We start from the raw sequence: 22,031 nt of genomic DNA on the forward strand, positions 1-22,031 counted from the left end.
GGCAAAAATGGTTCGAAAAAGGAAGTGGAACAGTTCATAGCATCACAACGACACGGGGTCACGTCTGAGGTCGCGCTTTTACCGGCTAACTCTGCAAAACATCTTAAGTTTTCTTTTAAAAAACGGGAGAAAACAAAGTTCAGTCGCTACAAAGCACAAGAAAAAGGTTCGTGAAGGATTACTATATTTGATTTTACTGTGAAAATATTAGCTTGTAGATTTTACCTTTACCCTTTTCACAGGCTCAATATTCCAAAAGTAAAGTAGAAATAATATAAGAGCCTCCCTTGCATTTTTTTTTAATTATCTCGTGCTGCTGACCCCGCCCCTTCTTGTTCAGAAGCCAATGGTCTCTCAACCCCTGTGATCTCTACCTTGTATTTTTGTGTTTTTTAAACATCTTTTTACGATTTTTATCAAAGATTTTGTCACTATTCTGAACGGTGTCAACATGAAGCTCGTCAACTGCAATATCTGGTCTATTTATACAAAAGCTTGAGTATCTCATGCTATCTGTGTCAGGCTTTAGGAGAAGAGAGGGGTCCCATCTGGAAGCAGGACACCATGCAAGAACCAAAGCAACAGATAAAAGATGAGGCGACGTAAAAGGCTTAGTGGAAGTATGGCATACAGAGAAGTGTGTGAGGGAATGGTCAATAAATAAATCAATAAATTAATGACAAATCAGAAAGTGAGGAGATTCTATGGTTATGTTAGGTCTAGAGGTTAACAGTGATAAGTGAAGTGCTTCTAAAAGCATAGCTATCTACATACAGTACCTCTGTTCAATGGCACTGATCGGATTTTTAGCACATTTTCTATTGGCTCTCGGCTAGGGCGTGACCAGCGGTGGCTAATGGTTAAGGCCCTGGACAGAAAGCCTGACTTTCTGCCAATAAAAACAGCTCATATTTGAAGAATGGAAGGTAAAATTATACAAAATCTCAAAAACAAAAGATTAAAATTCTCACTGAACAGCTATAAAATCGAATGTAAACAAAAACATAGTTAAAAATATTTGAGCAGGTCTTTGTGTTTTAAGGTTTGGCCGACGCTGCTGCAGATTTAGTGCTATTTTTTTTTTTTTTACGATGATCACATCTTTAGAATGTGTTAATACATGTCACAAACTTATGGCAAAAAATAATAAAGTATTACACTATGACAGTGTCAGGTGAGGCAAACGTGAATAAAAATCTGACTGTAATAAATATACACGCAATCAACAAAAATAAAACAAAAGTCATATTCAAAGTAATAACAAATCTGCAAAAAAGAGATACAGCTGTTGTTGTAGTGACAACAACTGGAAACGAGAGAGCGCGAGGAAACAGAAGCTTTCATCAACTTTGTTCAACAAGTTTCCATGGCCGCGAGGTTGAGTTTCTACTTAACAAATTTATGCCTGGCTGCTGCCAAGAACATCTGGAGGAGTCGGAGCGAGAAAAGACAAGAACTAAAAACATTATATATATATATATTTATATATACGTATGCCTATTTTTTTTTTTTTAATTTTCCTCATTATTAATATGTACCTAGTTGCATTTTTTCTTTCTTTTTTCTTTAAATAATCAGCAGAATCGTCATCATCGTCATTATCATCATCATCATCATCATCATTTCCACAGCATTGTCAAAGGAACAGGAAGAGGAGGGATGAGGGCAGGAAGGGGCGGGACAGAGAGAGGAGAGGGGGGCGGGGACGTAGCGCGCTCAGTATAAGCCACAGCCTCGGAGGTTATTGGCGATGATGATGTCGGTCACGGCGTCAAACACCACCTGGATGTTTCCTGTATCTGTGGCGCAGGTCATGTGACAGTAGATTTCTTTGTTTGGAGAACGGTTCTTGCTCTCAAATTGTGCTTGGATGTAAGCGGCTGCGTCCTCATAGGTGTTGGGCCCTAAACAGAGACAGAAACACACACACACATTCAGCATTATCTTTATTTTGGGGAAAACATAACGTGCCTCAAACCTGACCAAATATACTTTCCATGTTTTTCAGGACAAATGGCTTATTATTACAAAAGCTCTGTTTAATTCAGAGCACGGCAGCACAACAAGCAGAGCCATAAAACACATCCCCCATACTGCAGCACTCCATCACATTAACGACAGAATGGGAGCAGCTAACAGATGCACACAACTCCATTTTTATGGTAAACAGAAATGTCATCTGAAAAAACAAAAACCTACAAAACTTATTGAATATTATAGTAAAAACTCATCAATAGTTTCAGTTTGATTATTGGCTGGAATATTAAAAAGTGCAGTAATCAATGTGTTTAACTCATATTGTGATGAAACATTTTGGTGAAGTCTGAGTTCCTCAGGGAGGGGTCTCTGGTATCCAGAATCAGAACTTAAAAGAATGTTCACTCAAATGTTTGATTTCCACCTTTATTCAACCAGGAAAGTGCCACTGAGATTTCTGAATGTCTTTTTCAGGGGAGTCCTGGCCCTGGAGAACATGTACCTGTTATACCGGTGAAACTCGGGAAACTAGAATATCGTTCAAAAGTTCATTTATTTCTGTAATTCAACTTAAAATGTATGATATAGATTCAATACATGTAAAGAGACAAATGTCAAGCCTTTATTTTCTTATAATTTTGATGATTACAGTACATTTTCAAAATATTCTAATTTTATGAGATTTTGAATTTTACAAGATGAGCCATAATAATCAAAATGATAACAAATAAAGGCTAAAGATATCTCACTTTGCATGTAATGAGTCTATCACATATTAGTTTCACAGATTAAGTTGAATAACAGATTTGAATGCACTTTTTAACAATAATATAATAATATTCCGAGTTTCACCTGTATAATATGTTTTAGCAGCAGGAAATGCAAACCCTAGAGAGAAAAAGTTCCACACATCCCGGGAGTCAAACCCAGGACCCGTTGCTGTGAGAATGCAAACCCGAGTCTCCACAGTAGCACCCCTGTTATTTGTTATTGCATTGTATTATTTATATACTTTTCTGATTTAAATTTAACTTTTAATGATTATTTACTTGCCGTCTGCATCAACAAACTCAAGAATCCATTAGGAGCATGCAAAAAGTGACGCTTACAATCAGTCAATATCCTTCCCAGAACCAAGATGTGAAACTAATAAGTACAGTCATATCTGAAAACTCTTAGTTATGCATTTTTAGGATGGATTTTTAGATACAAAACAGCCCTAAATTTCCTTTCTCAATTTTCCACTTGTAAAGGACAAGCAAAAATCAGAGGCGATATGGGTGAGAGCGCCAGATGTGCCATGTTGACTTCCTGTAGGAGCGGACGTGAGACCTGTGTCAGCAGCAGTGTAAATATTTATTTAACGTAGCCTGAGCTACTGCAGCAACCTTAAAGGGACTGTACCTATTTTTAAACTCGTTGGAGAGTGAAATCCATTTAGCCCCTTCCTGTATTGTGCGTTCACACCATTTGAGGAAAACAAATAAACCCCTGCGTGGCATCTGATCCCCCTTCTGATGCTAACACCATTAGCCTGGTGGAGACTAATATTGTAACTCAAGTTCCATTTTTGGGGGAGGTTTGAAAACGGGAAACTTTTTTTTGTATATACGATAGGTCTAGGCAAAAAAGAAATAAATCACACTTTTTTCTTATTACTTCTATATTCTTCATATTAATATCTATATTAATATGATTCTATTCAGTTTTCTTTTTCCATATTGTGGTGGTTAAAAACTAATGCTGATAATTAACTACTGTTGTCAGATTGTGAGACGATTACATTTCTATTAATTGCACAGCGCTAATGTTTGAGTGCACCGGGTTTGGATGATGCCACTTCACATTAAATTTGAGGTGGTAAGGCAGAGACTCGGAGCGAGGGCTTTTCAGGGTTGTTTACTGCAACCACGTCCTTCACTATGGTTCTATCAACAAAAGTAAAAAGTATCTAAAAGCCCAAATCTGTGAAGCTTTATTTTATGTTTTTCCCCTTAAATTGAATGAGTAGTTCCACTGCATCGTGCATTGTTGAGAGACTTCTGTTTGTTTTTCTGCACAATCTTTGAGAGCCACAAGTCAACAAAAATAAACTTAACATCACAAAGAGAACATTGTTAATTGCATCCAGCATGCTATGAGAACAGTGCAACCTTTTAATGACATTCACACAGCCCTGGCATGCAGACTAACTGTTTGTCTCCTGTGTTATATCAAAACATGATTATTATCCATTTAATTCAATTGAACTGAATATTAGATCCTCGAGGGGCAATTTGTGTGCAGCCAGCAGGAACAGACAAAGACACAACCAGTCGACAAATGGAAATAATAAAAGACAATAATGAAGAAGAAGAAGAAGAAGAAGAAGAAGAAGAAGAAGAAGAAGAAGAAGAAGAAGAAGAAGAAGAAGAAGAAGAAGAAGAAGAAGAAGAAGAAGAAGAAGAAGAAGAAGAAGAAGAAGAAGAAGAAGAAGAAGAAGAAGAAGAAGAAGAAGAAGAAGAAGAAGAAGAAGAAGAAGAAGAAGAAGAAGAAGAAGAAGAAGAAGAAGAAGAAGAAGAAGAAGAAGAAGAAGAAGAAGAAGAAGAAGAAGAAGAAGAAGAAGAAGAAGAAGAAGAAGAAGAAGAAGAAGAAGAAGAAGAAGAAGAAGAAGAAGAAGAAGAAGAAGAAGAAGAAGAAGAAGAACCTACATTGTCACAAAGCGCTTTACATGAGTCATTACAGAGGCTCCTCCAAAAGCAACAGTATTCATAATCCAAGTGGCTGGTTACCAAGACAGCACATTTTGGAGATTTTTGTCTTTGTTAATCATTAAGTCTGTTATTTCAGTAGACAACGTGTTAAATCAGTTATCTTTACTTAAGTTTTGCAACGTTTTTAAGATAAAGACTGAGAGTATCTTCCCACTAACAGGAAGGCCCTCTGCAGTCACGATTGTGTGGCAAAGAAAAGAAAACATACTACAACAACAACAACTAAATCACGAGTAAGGCCAAATGGAGTCCAGACACAGACTCCTCGAAATTGCTTACTTTGTACTTCTGCCCTTACCTAAACTGGTGGCAATTATGTACAAACGAGAATGCAATTACCACAAAGTCAATGCAAATGAATGCAAACTCAATTTTAGGTTTCTAGGCCATGTTTGTTGTATCATAAAATGGCATTATGCTACAAAACACTTAAGACTGCAATTGTGTAGTTATCTTTTCATGCTAATGCAGCCTGGATTAAAATAGCCCCTTTGCCTTTTGTTCCGTTTTCCACATTTTGCAGCATAATAAATATGTGTCTGCACTATGGCACTCTCACCCCAGATTCTATGTTCCCGGTAATTGGACAGAGTAGCACACGGCTTCACTGCGTTTCTGTGTTGAGTAGGGGCCCAATTTGCTGCACCTGCCAGGTCATTCGGTTCACCGTCTCTGGGTTGTGTTTTGTTTTACCTGTATACTCGGGGAAACAGATGCTGAGGGCAGACTTCTTGATCTTCTCTGCGAACAGGTCCTTCTTGTTGAGGAAGAGGATAATGGAGGTGTCGATGAAGAACTTGTTGTTGCAGATGGAGTCGAACAGCATCAGAGACTCATGCATGCGATTCTGCAAGCGAGAAAAAAAAAGCCTTTGTTACAAACTTAAAACACAATGAAAGATTTTTAAGTGTGGATCAGGAGCTTGCCACCTCTTCCAAGCAGCTCGTCCAAAGGCGTTCTTCATTTCTACAGAGGATTACTGAGTCAAACGTGTCTTTGCAAAACAACTCGGATATCTTTCAGTGGTGCACACAGATGTCATAGATGTCAAGAGTCAATTATTCTTTTTTCATTCACGCAGCATTCTCTCATTTACATCATCAGGTTGAGGCCCTAAAACTGTAATACAGGCAATTTTATGTGGTATATTTGGTGAAACATACTTACTAATAGTCAGATAATATTTTCCAGCTTGCACTCACTATATAGCACCTGTCTTGATATATAACCCCCTATATGCACTGCACGGATACACAATACACATTTGGGATAAAAAGCAAAAGATTCAGCTTTACACAGTTCAAAAACCCCACCATTCATCATAACCCCACCATTTCAATACAAAGTGTGACTTGAATTATGCAGAAATGTACTGTATGCACAAAAGATGGGAACATACAGCACAATAACTGAGTCAAGAATGGTTACATGTGATGTGCTTTATTGTTGACTCAGTATAAATACATCTTAATAAATTATCACAGAAACTAGGGAGAAACAGCAGACATACAGTGCTCAGTAACACCCCACCCCTTTTACACACACAACATATATGTACAGCAATGGACAAAGACGGCCAATGACACGGGCAGACCTCGCATTTATCTGACGGCTTGTACGTGCAATAAACAGATAATGGCGGCAATGGTATTTTAACACTGAGTTTGCACTCGACACTAGTCCATTATGGCTTGGTTTGTGCCTGGAGGCTTCAGACTTCCTCTATGTGACCCACAGTAGAGCAAGAATACCAGTAATACAATTCCACAATGGGAAAAAAATGATTTAGAGTGAAAGAAGTAGTAGGCCTATTAGAGCAGTAGTTCTCACCTGGCTTTGCTTTAGGGCAGAATCGATCATAACGAGCACCAATAGGGCTGCACAATTTTGGAAAAATACCTAATCGGATTTTTACTGAGAAACATTACACTTCGGCTTGGCATTTATGTTTTTTTTTAAATCAAGATTGAGTTAACTGTCCAGATTTCTGACCCCGGGCCGTGTTGAGCCTTTCGATTTGGAGTTTGCATCTTCTCCCCAGGTGTACGTTGGTTTCCACCAGGTGATATGGTTTCCCCAGCACTTAAACGTGCATGATAGGTTAACCCTCCAGCCATGTGATTCTGACCATGAGCCTGGCTCCACATCTGGGGTGGGTCACCAGGAGCATAAGGATACCGACCGCTCCTTATGAATTGCACCAAAGGATGGGTTTAATGCCGAGGACAAATTTACCAACGTACACCTGACCCTTGAGAGAAGACTGAAATATTAACGGCTAAACTAATACACACATATAAAAACTTCACATTAAAAATCCCAATGGAAAAGTTCATTTACTAGTTTATATTACCTTTGTATTCATTACCTAAATAATTGCAGTCTTTAAATTGATCTGTAGATTCTGCCCTGTGTCCTGCTTGTTATCCTTACCCATGAGTGGAGAACACTTTATTAAGCGTGCGGTTGACAGAATGTATTTAATTGATAATTTTGAGCTTTTAAAGCACCAATGGCATTTATAATATTAAAGTATTAACATGTGTATTTTGAGAAAACAACCTCCGACTTGTCCATCTGTGGCCCAGGATGCCACAGTGTGGGCTGACAGTGAAAGTGGCATGCATTATATATGACACTTTATCTACCAGTGACTTTTCTAAGCATTTTAGCTGTGATGCACACAAGTCAAGTGAGGGTGAGTTTTGGTTAGTGCCACCACAGTATTTTGTGTTTTTTTTTCCCCCAACTCAATATCAGACCTCTCAACCTTCTAGTCCTCTGCTTAATTCATGCACACTTTACTACAGAAGTTGCTGGCACTTAACGTTAATACTACGTTAATTTGTAACATAAGATGTAATAGATGTAATACTCCCTGGAGTAATTAAGTGTCTAGAATGAAGGAAGATTCACTGTGTCTGCCTATGGAGCTCTCTTTGAGTCACCTAAGAAAAAAACAGTCAAGTGCCGTCTTCAGATATCCAATCAAAAGCAACAACTTGTATCTATTTGTCCCAGGCTTTTAAATTTACTACATCAGCCACAAAAAAACTCCAGCGTGAATTAAACATTACATGTACTTTTACAAATGCATTTCCATACAATAGTAATGACCTCACAGCAGATCTGGCGGTCCATCATCCATCACCATGATGTATTACATAAAGGAAGTGTGAGACGACTCCACCAGTGCATCAATACTCACTCTCAGGGAGTGTGCTAAAATGGAAACCATGACGCGTGCCCTGGCCGAGGAGGGGCTTGGGTTTTGAAGAAAAGTCAAATGTTATGCTATGAAATATGCATCAGCACTTAATTTTACTTCAGCAGGAAAATGTTTATAGTCCTACTTAAAACCATAACCATGAGGATATAAATTAGCGTGGACATATTTATTTTATCATGGTTAAAGCTTAATAAAATCAATTTGGATTGATATGTCCCCTTTAAAGCAGCACTAAGTAACTTGTTTACTTTAATAAATCCTTTTCCCTCTGGAAGTAATACACGTGTTGATGGGATGATTGGGGGGTCTTTCATTTCCCCCGGTGTCTCTGGGCAGAAAACCACACTTGCAGCTTTCCTGCACCGGGTCAGAGTTACCAATACACACTGATAGAATCACGAAGAACAAGCTAACAGGCTAACGGGCAAAGCTAACTGCGGGCTAAGCACCACTTAAACAGTATTTACAGCCAAGTTTGAGTGAAAAAAATGATCTCCATTGTGTAATTGGATGTACAATATCCCTCTCCCTTTGTCTCTTTTTTTTTTTTATCAGCGTAGTATTTACTCTCATGGACAATTAAACCGCAACATGCTCGGACACCTGCAGTGGCGCTTATGGCTGCTAGGGGCATGAGTTACATAGTACTGCTTTATGTACAGAGAGTAATGTTTCAGGTTATTATTGTTGAAATATTACAATCAGTATCCAACAAAATGTGAGATATTTTACACAGTGAATAATATTAATAAAAGTGAACTGCTGCAATAAATCCATCAAGGTCTGAGCATAATTTTAAAGCCACTCTCAATAAACATCTCCAATTGAATAGTGGGAGTTATTGTAAGGTTTTGGTCTAAAAGCAACATAATCATAACTGAGACTAAACAACATCTCAAGGCTAACATAATTTGATTAATCACAAGGATAATGCACTTTGAATAGCATCTTAGTGTAACAGCTCTATCTTGCCATGTGTACAGCAGAATAATGACGACGTCCTGCCTAGTGCCGCGGGTTAGAACAGCCATGAAAGACGGTGGAAGACAAAGCTAGCTCACTGCGCATCCGATGGGCACCTGAGGGCAATTACAAATGCAGGCCTTTCCTTTCATCTCCCCGTGAATTGGAGCTTGTAAGCTCACTACTAGAGATGCTGGTTGGATTGTACACACGCTCCTGCTCAGACCTACACTACACCGCACATACAAATAAATGCATCCATTTTTGGTGAATGTTTTTTGTAAGAAATGCTACATATTTACGCGGTGGCTAAATTTAGCAGAACGTATCCATCACTAAGGTCTGAAAGTAATAATTAGAAGTAAAGTGCCAACAGCATATCAAAGGAAAAAACAAACATGCTCTGAATAATGTCATCCCCACTCCTGACATCAGCAAAATATTTTATAGTCATTCCTATATCTGACTATAAATAGAAGCTGAAAAACTAAAAAGTGAGTCTCATTTGAAGTGAGAGGCCTTGAGTATTTTGGCAGTGATAAGTACGGTGTTGTGACATTTTGAAATCCCATGGGGGCACCAGTCTGTCTACAGCACATGTGCAAAGGGTAGACAGGTGCCTTCTGGGTAATTAATCCGCAGACACCGACTCCTCCTCGACACCCATGGGCCGCTGCTGCTTTCACACAGCACACAGACACTGACCTTTAGTGTGCAGAGATGCTACACAGAGCCACACAACTGCATGTGTTCAGTGATCAGCTCCGGGCCTGTGTGGCTAATTGGAAAATCATGGCACAGATGTGGTAGAGTCAGACAGTGCAAAATGTTATCTGTTTAAATGAGACGATTAAGGCAGGTGGGTGGAGTGGATACTTTACAATTGTTTACTTTGATAACCCAAATAATTACTTAAGTACAAAAGTACTTGGTGAGTAACGGCTTAAAAATGTGGTTTATATTTATGTGCATTGATGTAATAGAGGCTGTGTGTGTGATGACATAACATGGCAACAGCATGGCAGTTCCATCACGGCAAAAGCAGAAAATTGAGTGGCAAATCTGCAATACTGTTCTTTTATCTGCCACAAAATGTGCAATGTTAAGGGCAGTGCTGCAACTAACGATTACTTTGGTCATCGATTAATCTATTGCTTATTTTTACGATAATAAATCAATAAATCGCTTGGCTTTGAAAGGTGTATGAACATTTTATTTTTTCAGACTTTTTACCACGAAAAGCTAAAGTGATGCCATTTGAGCGGTTTTTGAGTAAACTTCAAGTGAATGTTCATAAGAAGCTGCTTATTCTGATTTCTTATTGGATGAGACACAGACATATAATTATGAAATGTTTTAAAAAACAATGTACAAAAACCTTAACTTTAAAAACAAAACTTAAGGTTAAGTGTTTTTTCATAAAAAATACAAATGTTGTATTGTCATGCAATTTTTGCTCTATTCTGTGTTCAGTAGAAAGCGATTAATCGATTATTAAAATATTTGTGATCTATTTCAATAATAGATTAGTTGTCGATTTGTTGTTTCATCCCTAGTTGAAATTTCTATTTAGATATAAAATGTGCATACTCTCAATAAGACATTAAATAATGTATGATTTCAGATATTTCCAAACAATACGCACATCATACTGTAAAAGTTAAACTAAACTAAAATAATTCTTAACTTAACAACTGAAGTTTAAATTAATTTAACATTTGCTTCATGTTTTTGCCAACATCAAACTTAAGTCCCTTACAGATTTACACCATGTCGACCGCTGTTTTTTGTTACGCTGCCAACAGTTTAACAAACCAGCCAAACATTGAAGGCTTATGTAAACCTAACCTTCTTTGATGGGGAAAAAAAAAGACCGATAGAAATTAAGATGCATAGAACTTTGTACTAATATCAGATCTAAGCTGTAATGCTTTACTTTGAAATGGAAACTTACAAGGAAAATTATGTAATGGCTGAAATCTGCTCCAACTTTTTTTTTCCGGGAGGATTTCTGTTCAGTTCACACTCTGATGCAGTAAATGTCAATATCATATACAGACAGCTCTGTGGGAATACGTCTCTCATCTCCGATCACAGCGAACAGAGCTGACATCATTGGAGCACAACAGCAGACCTCCGCCACCACGACTCATCACAAAACACTCACTCAGCAGAAAGCAAAGCCCTCCATTTGTAACAAAAGGCCTGGACCTGACACTTCAATACAGATTTCATATAAACATGCCACGGGCTCAGTAAAAATCAATGCTCTTGCAGTCTGCGTTTGAGTGATAGTATTGTACATTGTGCATCATGACAGCTTAAGGAAATCAATCAACACGAGGAGAAACAATATTGTGAAGGCAAATGGATTTCTTAAAACCATTAGACATTATAACAAGTTCTGATATTGCAATGAATGTGATGTGAATTTGGCTCATCCAAAGTGGTAGAAAGTGTGGATTTACATAATTAATGTTGCATTATGCTAAACAAAAGAGACACCTGAGTGCATGAATAAATAAGCAGGATTATCACTTGTCGCGGTACTTTTGATAATCTGCTTGTTCCACAGGTTCAGTGCAGTGACTGAGGCGCTGGCTAAATTCCCTAGGACATCACGATGAAAAAAGTATTGAATGCAAACTGCTACATAATAACAATGTGGCTTTGATAATGGATTGGAAGATTTGGCAAGTTTATTGAGCCCAGCACTTATTAAAATACTAGCGACATAAAAAAAAATGGATGTGGCTTTATTGGTCGTGTGTTGTAAAACCGTAAAATGTCTATTTTAGGTGTAGAAACATCGTTAGGTTAGATTTTAAAAAACATCTAAAAGGGAAAGACCTCCAGGCACACTAAAATATTGCTGCAATGTGTTGAGAGAATCAGGCAGCGGGGATGACACACAAACATAGCCTCATCCTGCATCCATTAAACCAGATGGTATCATCAGTACAAGCCACATCCTCTAAGATTATTAGCTATGATGACGTCAGTGACAGCGTCGAAGACAAACTGGATGTTATTGGTGTCTGTAGCGCAGGTGACGTGGGAGTAGACCTCTTTGTTTGAAGACTTGTTCTTGCATTCATATTGAGATTTAATGTAGTCAATCCCATCCAAATAGGTGTTGAGACCTAGGGAGAAGAGAAGAAGTTGCTGATTAACTGTGGTAAACACATACTGTAAGACAATAGAATATATGAACCTTTTTGTCGACATCTAAAGCTCTCTATCGGTGCCCTGTCTTACGTCTCCCACATCAGCACTATTTGTTGTGATATTTTCACAAAAACATAACCTTTGGCTGTCTGGCTCAGCACACTTTCTGCTGAGGTGCGCTGACTGGTGTGCAGTGGGCTGTGCAAAGGAGCCGAGATATAATGAATGATACACGTTTTCAGACAAAAAGTGACAGCACTTTGACAAATGAACCGCTGATAAGGACACAGCTTTTGTCATGTAAGCAGATCGTACAGCAACAACTGGATTGGATCTTATTCAGTTTGCTTGAATAATTAGAAGACTGCTGCTTCAAATAAAGGCCGATGATCTAACATGGGTCATGAGGCAACAGCTATGAATTTGTGGAATTAGAAAGCATTTGCAAAAAACACTGTATCATTTCCACCTTCACTGCAGCTAATGCGTTGAGAAGCACAACTATTACAAATAAACCACCCAGCCCAAACTCCAACTGATAAATGTCAAACTATTTACGCATTTTAAGACAAATTATCGACCTCACTTGAAAATGACTTAAAACACGTAGCATGGGTTCATTGAGAAAACCAAACAAACTGACAGTTTCTGGAGCCAGTAAGAAGGACAGTATTCACACTGACTGACTCATCTAAAGACGCTGCCAGATTTACAGGGTCATTGTCAACTGTGGCTGTTATTGGCTACTTGGCACACGGCCACTCGAATCACTTTTAACAGTGACAGAAATAGACTGCAATCCAATGAGCATATATTATCGTGTGAAGTACACCGCAGAGGCCTATCAACCAAAACCAGCTGGATTCACTTAATTCAAAGCTGACGTTTCACAACAAACCATGTAGTTTCGCCAAGGTTGGATATGACAGTAGTTCTATACAAGATAATTAATTTGTCTGGATGTTTAAAAATTCACCTGTATATATTGAAGCCAGTGTTTACATCCCAGATCAAAAAAACACTTTCCTTTTGCTATTTTCTGTCATACAGCTTCACAAACCAGCCAATAAGAAGAAAAGAAAATTGCGTAAACTTTCCTTCAATCCCTGTCTTTCAATACTATGGCAGAAATCCATTCAAAAAAGAGGGGTAATAATACATTTCGCATCTGATTTCTCTGTCTCACTTTCACAGTCTAAACTTTTCGCCATTTCTCACACTTTTGGTCTCTTCCTGTTGTTGATCTTGACTCTCAGTCTTCTTCTACAACGTCATTCATAGTTACGGAGGTGGAAATAATTTGCGCCTAATCTCTCATTGTCTCTTGCCATTCAATTTCCGTCTGGTTAATGCCTTCAATTTTCCCATTTCCCAACAGGCCTCTCCTAAAGCCTATAGCACCAAAGCAAAACCAATTCAAAAGTGCAGCAGTCCATGTTGAGAATACACATTTAATACAGCGTTTTTTTTGGCTGTAAGGCTGCACAATATGTTGGCAAATTATCGTTTTTGCAATATCAGGTGACATATCGGTAGAAGCCACACTATATCGCAAAATCACTGAGATTAAAGCAGAAGTGCATTAAAAATGACTTTGCCGTGATCTGCCTTTTTTGTTCAAAGCCTCAAATCTTCAGCACCGCCCTCTATAATTGCTGCTACGCCTATCTAATTAAATCATATTTTGAACTATGTACCAGTGTATTCTGGGAAGCAGATGGACAGAGGAGACTTGACGATCTTGCCCTCAAACAGGTCCTTCTTGTTGAGGAAGAGGATGATGGAGGTGTCCTTAAACCACTTGTTGTTACAGATGGAGTCAAAGAGCTTCAGCGATTCGTGCATGCGATTCTGTGTGGATGGAGAAAAAAATATGTCCTCAAGACATATGTACTGTATATGAAAGACACTAATGGAGTGGTTCTCAGCTGGTGTAGCTTTGGGATCCATCTTCAATCTATCATGAGAAGTGGCAACCCCAATATAAATCTAGAAATATATTAATTAAAACTAATAACAGTTAATAACATATTAAGCCCCATAGGCCATTGAGATCAGCTACTCTGGTCTGCTGGGAAAGTCTACTTCATGAGGCTTTAATTCATCTGTTATGTCTATAGTAAAGACTCATCTTTTTAATAAAGCGTGTAATTGCCAAATGCTGCGCATATGTAATTTAAAAGGTTGTGTAATAGGAGTGTTCCATCACAGACAAAGGTTCTTAAGATGTCATCTGTACTCTTGTTTAAGTTTTGGACGCTTTGCCTTTTACCGCCTTGATTCAAACAATCATAAGCCGGACCATCAAAAATTATCATTTTAGACAAAGAGCCAGAACTAAAAAATATTCCTGTCCCACCAGTTGAGAACCACTGTCATAATACTTAATACATGAATGAACACATCTGCCCAGAGGATTTGTCAAGAAGAAGAAAAAAGATTGATTAATTGCCCTAAGAAACAAAGTTTAAATACTATGATTTTACTAAATATTTGCCAAACACTAGCATAAACTCATTATTGTCATCATGCACAATTCATAATCAAGAAATCACAAATGCTCAAAATAACGATGAAAAGAAAAACAAAAGCATGAATGCACCAAACTGCAAAGATGATGTTTGCATGTAATTAAGTGAATGTGTATATGAGAGTTATTAGTACACAGTGTGCAGCCATGCGGAGTAAGCCATGCCCTTTGAACGACTAAGCTGTGAGCCACCTCCTACTGAAGTGGCCCTGCAGAGTTTTAACTATAGGCTACTTCTAATTATTCTGTAATTATCAAAGCATGTGCACCATGTGCCTGGAATCCAACTTCATAAAACAAATACACTCATTAATAGGCGTTTAACAGGCGCTGCATTGTGGAAACTTGTCCACAAACCACTTTTTCATAGATTTTTTTCAAATTAGTTTTTCCTAAATTCCTAAACACACACATTTTCTATGCATATTTCAAATAAATCTGTCACATTTAAATAACTGAACTGAACTACAAAAGTAAAAGCAGCGTCTTTGGTGGTAATTTGCATGAATAAGAAAGACGAGAACATGCATATTAGCAGTCACACAGCACGTAAACCTAAGGGAAGTGTTCATACCTGCCTGTGGGCGAAGCATCTGCTGAAGATCTGACTGACGATTGGTTAGAGAACACAGTCGGAGGCGAGAGCAACAGGGGGAGCGCAAGGAGCCAGAGGTGCTGCAGGGCGGAGCTTAGAGTGTAAACAGAAAATGCAAGGATGGCGCAGGTTTCACCATAGACCAATGTTCGAAAGTCAACTCGTGGCCGCAAAGTGCAGACATTCAGTACAGTGCATAGAGTGTGCGCGAAGAGATAAAAACATGATGCATGCAGTCGGTGAATAAAAAGAGGGAGTTTTAAAGCAGCAAGTGTGAGTGTGTTCTCTGTTCAACTCCCAAGAGATTATTTCTTCATGTTAGCAAAGACGATCACTACATTGACACACTATATAAAGAGTTCTCTGAGGGGGACTGTAATTTGTGCTTTGCCGGTCTAAACACATCATACTTTTAAAATATTTTCCTGGTTCCCCCACATGCACGTATCACTAACTAGAACAAAGAAACAGATGCACAATAGTAGCAGTAAAGTGTTCTTCACTTTACGACATTACGTAACTGCCACTGCCACTGTTAGTTGTTGCCACATGTAAATACTGATTTGCATATTCAAATGTCTTCGCCGAGTAGTTACATTAAAAACACATTATTTTATCACTTGCTACTGTTTTATTAAGAAGTGGGTGTTCTTAAAGGTTATATTATGCTTTGGTCAAGCTTTTACCACTACTATACGTTGAGCCTTGGTAGTATTTGGTGTCTGACTTATATACATAGATTTTATATGCTATAAAATAAACAGAGTGGACTTGTTTGCTTCAGTGACCAAGGCAGCAGCTAAAAAAAGGAAACGCAGCAACCATGGACTGGATCAGAACAACTTTGGTGGAGGTGTCTGGACCTTTAAACACATAAGAGCTTCATGGGACGTTTCCTTGGGACATCTACTGGAGTGTGGGCTGGAGTTTTCAGTGCATGAAAAGAAGGACCTAAATATGCAAGATCACTGAAACATGCGCAACAAAACACTCAAGGTACGTTTTTGAACATATCAATTTGCATAATAAAAGCACTTCAGGCTTTGTGGTATATTCTACATCAGGGTTTATACAGGCAGAAGCAACTCAAATTTAATGCTTTTTAATGCCATTTTTAATGACCAAATACTATATTTTAATAGAAAAAAAAATCAGTTCATATGTAATTTCTTAAAGCAGAATTAAGTAACTCATGACCCTAGTGCCACTGCAGGTGTCGTAGCATGTTGTGTTTTTTCACTCATTGATTGATTTTTGAATTGAGAGTAAATACTACGCTGACAGAAAACACAAAGGGAGAGAGGGATGTTGTACATCCAATTACACAATGGAGAAATGTTTTCACTTTTTCACTCAAACTTGGCTGTAAATACTGTTTTAGTGGCACTAGCCCGTTAGCCTGTCAGCTTCTTCGTCGTGATTCTATTAGTGTGTATTACGCCTCCGACCCATAGGCAGCGAAGTTGCAATTGTAGTTTTCTGGCCAGAGACACCAGAGGGAGATGAAAGACCCCCCAATCATCCCATTAACACTTGTATTACCCCCAGAGGGACTACGGAAATTATTTATTAAGGTAAACACGTTACTTAGTACTGCTTTAAGATTTGCAAGCATTTCATAAAACAGAGGAAAGAGAATTGGACAAATCAGGAGCTGAAAATGTTTTAGACCATAATTTTGGTATTTTTGATGTACTTATACATTGAAACAGTTTTATTTAATGCCAGTTTGAATCCAATTAAATGCTTTTTAATGACACAATTTTGGCACAATTCATTTAGTGACTTTTAATGCTTTTTACTGCCCCGTGGAAACCCTGTACATGTTATATGCTGTATTAACTCTACTTCTGGTGGAAGTGTTCATGTGAGTTTTTATATCTCAGTCGATACAAAGCCAGTTATGGCGCATCAACTAAATGGACATGGTGTGCTATATAAAATATGAGGAAGCCCTTAAAGTTGATCTAATCACCTGATAGCACACGCTGTAATGTATATGACCTATAATAGACATAATGTGACCGGGGCCAGTTACCACAATGGATTTGCATGACAGTACAATTTCTGCCGGTGTAATTAAATCTGGAGCAAAAAGCCACCCAAAAGGGAGGTGTGTAATTATTAGCACTGAAAAGAGGGGGTGTTCATTTCCAAGCTGAACGTGCAGTGCTCTCGCGTTGCCAAAGCGCTGTACAGCAGACAGGTCTGGTGGCACTGATAGAGGACGTGGGAGCCTTTCAGAAACATTGGGTTGTTTGTTGGGTAATTAAAACTCCCACATCAGTGTTTGCTCTTTTACAAATGCTGCTGTTATTTTGATTGTCTCTTATACGAGGAAAACCAAGCGTGCTGCTAATGCTGAGGGCACAGAGGGGTATAGATTCAACGAAAATAGACATTGTTAATATTAGAAAGTACTTTTTAAATTATAATTTCTGAATTGGGTGTCAAATGTAGGAGTATATTCTATATACCAACCCCACGAAAAACATATATTTTAGAAGATTTTTTACAATTGAATGAAAAGATCTGATATATTTAGTTCATGCCGCATTGTCCATCCATCCATCTTCTTCCACTTGTCCGTTTCCGGGTCGTGGGGGCAACTGTTGGAGCTGCCCAAATCATATTGCACCAGCCCCCTAGGGCGCCCCCTGCAGGTGGTGGGTCCACAGAAGGACGGTCTCATGGTTCTAACCGGGCCTGTTGGTCTCTCGTAAGGGGCTTCTGAACCGCTCTTTGTCTGACCCGTCACTTAGGACCTGTTTGCCATGGGAGACCCTACCAGGGGCACGAAGCCCCCGACAACAGAGCTCCTAGGATCATTCGGGTGTTCAAACCCCCCCACCACGTTAAGGTGGCGGTTCCAGGAGGGGATGCCGCATTGTGCTTTAATGAAATTGTAGCAGTGCCCACGGAACCTTACAATGGCCATGTCTATTGAGAGCAATTTATCTTCTAGATCTACAATGTCTTGCCTTCAATATATGTGATGTGATTTGCTGTTCTGCCCTGCTCGACAACTATACATTTCCATAATAGCCTCAGTCTGTATGGTCCAGATCATATGGGGGGGTGTTGTGACGCTCCTGTGGCACTCCCAGCTCAGAAGGGGGCATGATGACATCTGCATAAATAGAGCAGCTTCTCGACACTTTTCCCAGTGCAAACTCTCACAGGACACAGTCAAGGCTTAAAAATAGCACCGAGCAACGTGAATTTTAATCTGCGTGTTTTATAGCCTTAGTAGTGCTCTTCATCGCAATTACGGTATAGCGAAATCACAGTTTCAATAGCGGAAATTAGCAAATCACTTATTTGGTTTGACAGTAACTCTGGCATTCAACTTAATATACTGTATGTCTTCATGGAGCCTTTTATGTATAAAACCTGCTAAACCTGTAGTGTGGACCTCTAAAAACATGTTTGTGACATTTCAGGGACATAAGCAAAACAGCTCAGCACTAGTTTCACTTGAAAGTTCCCCCGATATTAACACATTAGACATATTATTTCCTGTTGAATGAGTCTCATTTGCCTTGGCTCGTGTCCAGATTATTTGCAAACTGCGGAAACACACAAAACTTGTTTTCACGACCGTCTTGTGGGGTTTCATTGAGCAGAAGTAAAGAGATTTGCATGATCCATATGTGTTTTGTGTCCAGATGTTTTACAAAGAACAAACCAGGAATAGATAAACCTGAAAGACTGAACAGCAAAACACAATACCGAACATGGAAAAAAGATCCTGTGCGCCAAATCTGCTAAATAGAAGAAGAGTGAAAGACATATAGAGACAAACTTCTTACACACCAAAAGCGAAAGAGAAAAAAGTCATCTGCATAAGGATTCAAAACTGTTTTGTTTTAAAGACAATTTTCCTCCAAATCTTACAGTCTTGGACAGTTATGAGGTTGTAACAAGTCTACATTTTGGAAAATGTCAAAAACAGTCATTGCTCCAAGATCTCAGGATATACCTGAGAAAGAAGCTGCAGTGCAGAGATGTGTAGAGCAGCACTTACCGTGGTCTCATCCTCATGCAGCACCTGGTCGTATCCACTAAGCGCCACACAGAAAATGATGGCCGTCACATCCTCAAAACAGTGGATCCACTTCTTCCTCTCTGACCTCTGACCTCCCACATCAAACAGCCTAAAAGCACAAAAGAATAGGACACATGAAGAAACACTAGACGTTTTAATTACTGCTAAAAGCACCACTAGTAAAAACTTCACTGCAGCGCTTATAGCTGAGACAACGATTTCCAATGAATGATGAGGCTAATCCTCATAGTCTGGCAAAAGAAAAAGGTTAAGTTGGGCTATGCTATTGTTACTGGGAATGTGAATGCACTGATCAATGCTGGCCCCAGTGTCTACCTGCAGTAGGTTATAGAATTGTTTTATTTCAGGCAACAGTTTCCCAGCTCAGTTCAATAAAGGTGTTGTCCGTTTTTACACTTCAGAAGTGAGTCTAATTTGAATATGGCCGTTGTAGTTCCTTCCTGACTACTACAACTGTCTACATTGTGGTTATGTGGATAGTTGTAGTAGCCAGAAAGCTCTTCGTGAAGCTGTGTCTGTTTACCTTCCTCCTTTTTTTGAGCGGGTGAAATGATGCAAAATCAGTTTTTGGTCAAATTATCTATAAAAATATTTTTGGGAAAATCTTTAGAGTTTTCATTATCATAGTATTTTCTGTCGAGACCATAACTACAACAGTCTTGTCAAATGTCTTGTGACCAGTGCTATAAAGCAGTGGTGAGTTTAGGTTAATGGACTACACCCAGTACAGGAACACATCAGCCTCCCTCTCATTGCTCTGCTGCCAGTAATACTGACAATATTTAGGCTTTCAAAAATAGAGTGGAGCCAAACACACCCAGAATGCCGTCTACTCTGCAGCAGGTGTTCACATAACCTCTGTGCATTTTCATCTTCCACAACAATACTTTTAACTGCACACATCAAGAATATGAGTTACAAAGTTTGAAGCATAAAAATCATTGTAAGTGGACTGGAATAGACAAGCACAGAAATTATTTTGAGAGCCCTCACTCCCCTTTAAGAGGCTGTTTGATCTCATTTGAAGGGGTAATCATCACATTAACTGCTGGAGGAGTATTTGTAAGACAGACAGGGTAGTTACTGTCACTCACCTGAAGTGGAGGTTTTTGAAGGTGAAGTGTGTCTCGACGATGCCTGTGGTCTTAACTCGGGTCCTCAGGATGTCCTGCTCTGTAGGCTGGTAGTCAGGCGCTCCAATTCGATCTAGACTGTCTAGGTAGCTGCACAGAAACACAGAAACAGATACAAAGTTCAAAGCATTAGAAGAGCGTTTTAACATATTAGGCAGAAGGATCTAAACTTAAGATGAGCAAGTAAGATATTTATTAACTGTGGCTTGATAGAAGGTATCTACCCTGTTGAACTGTAAAGCAATATCACATCACTCTCTAGAATCTGATATTTCATCAGTTTGCATCCAACTCAGGAACACATCTGCATGTTTCTATGTGCAGCAATCAAAGATGGACAGGCTTTCAAAATGATTCGTAAAAGCTTCACGGCACAAGTGGAGATTGGTGTCAAAACCGTACACCATAAATGAAGAAACAAAGACAAAACAAGGTTAAGAACTAAAGTATTTAATATTTTTCAATTAAAAATAAACATATATGATTGTTTTATTAAATACGCAATTTTATTAAATACACAATTTTGTTATCACTGCATTGCAATGTAGCAATTTGGCAGTATATGATGCCTAAAGTAGAAAACCATCAACGTGAGTAATGATGTTTACGTTATCCCATTGAAAAGTAACACAAAAAATAAAGCATGATTCTAATTATTCAAAGATGACATAATGCACATAGATGATGTTCATATAAGTTTACTTTGACTCGTACTACAACCAAATCAATACAAAGATGTTCCAAAGTAATGGAGTAAACGAGATGTGAGTAAGATGGATGCCTGCATGGATAAGAAAATATTATTGAAGTGAAGATGAAGTGATGAAGTTCAGAGAAACCGAGTGAGTTCAGTCAGAACAGAAAAGCCCTGCCGACCCTGATTCTTGTCTGTGGCGACTGGCAGAGCAACTTGCATTACTGCCACCAACTGAGATCAAGCAAAGGCTGCCCTCAAGACCAACGATACACTAAGGAATTAAAAGTGTGCCGCTGGACACTTCTCTGACCTTAAATCAGAATGCATGAGCTAAAGTGAGATATATGTAGATTCAAGAACATACATCTAGAAGTCCCCAAAATGACAAAAGTGGCCTCATCTCATGTGAGTGACAAAGAAACTGTGCTGAAAGATTGCAAGAAAACACAACGGTCTTTTGATAAAAGTGATTTGACAACAATACATTGTAGTGCATAAATACTGTAGCACTGCACAACTTTGCAGTGGAAACATACATTTGGACAGTCACATAACCTAAAATGACAAAACTTCAATGAATGAACAGAACTAGGCAGCATACAGATAAACATTGATTGACGGAGGCTAGTCAAGATTGCTTCAGTAATCAGACCCTTGTGACCAACATGAAGCACATACGGATGCTTACAGCTAATAATAAACCCTGAAAATGGTTATTGAGAAAACACACAGTTATTTTACACAAAGGCCTGTTGTCACTGTGAGGTGTGACATGGGAGAAAAACAATAACTGACGTGATCATTCCCATGGAACCGGTTAACACATGCTGCGCGATCTGTGAAGGGAGACAAATTTAGCCCCTTCCTTATCCCATGGATTAACACTGGTCCCCAATGAATACTTGTCTCAGGTCTCT

At 38.8% G+C, this 22,031-nt stretch overlaps 1 protein-coding gene across 2 annotated transcripts in view; it reads right to left on the reverse strand.

The window, feature by feature from the left end:
• Nucleotides 1–314: 314 nt before the first annotated feature.
• The window catches only part of LOC306971140 (guanine nucleotide-binding protein G(o) subunit alpha), an 84,952-nt gene continuing 63,235 nt past the window's right edge, over nt 315–22,031 (reverse strand). Inside the window, exons 5-8 of one of the 2 annotated variants that reach the window (XM_079567297.1) lie at nt 20,379–20,507; nt 19,243–19,372; nt 5,424–5,577; nt 315–1,904 (exon numbers count right to left, since the gene is read on the reverse strand). In XM_079567297.1, the coding sequence (XP_079423423.1) occupies nt 1,717–1,904; nt 5,424–5,577; nt 19,243–19,372; nt 20,379–20,507 (601 nt within the window). In that variant the 3' untranslated portion in view covers nt 315–1,716. Of the gene's footprint in view, nt 1,905–5,423; nt 5,578–11,862; nt 12,066–13,787; nt 13,942–19,242; nt 19,373–20,378; nt 20,508–22,031 lie in introns of those variants that run through there. The other variant, XM_079567298.1, reaches the window with a different exon arrangement.

Source organism: Gobius niger, assembly GCF_951799975.1.
Source record: "Gobius niger genome assembly, chromosome: 12".
NCBI lineage: Eukaryota > Metazoa > Chordata > Actinopteri > Gobiiformes > Gobiidae > Gobius > Gobius niger.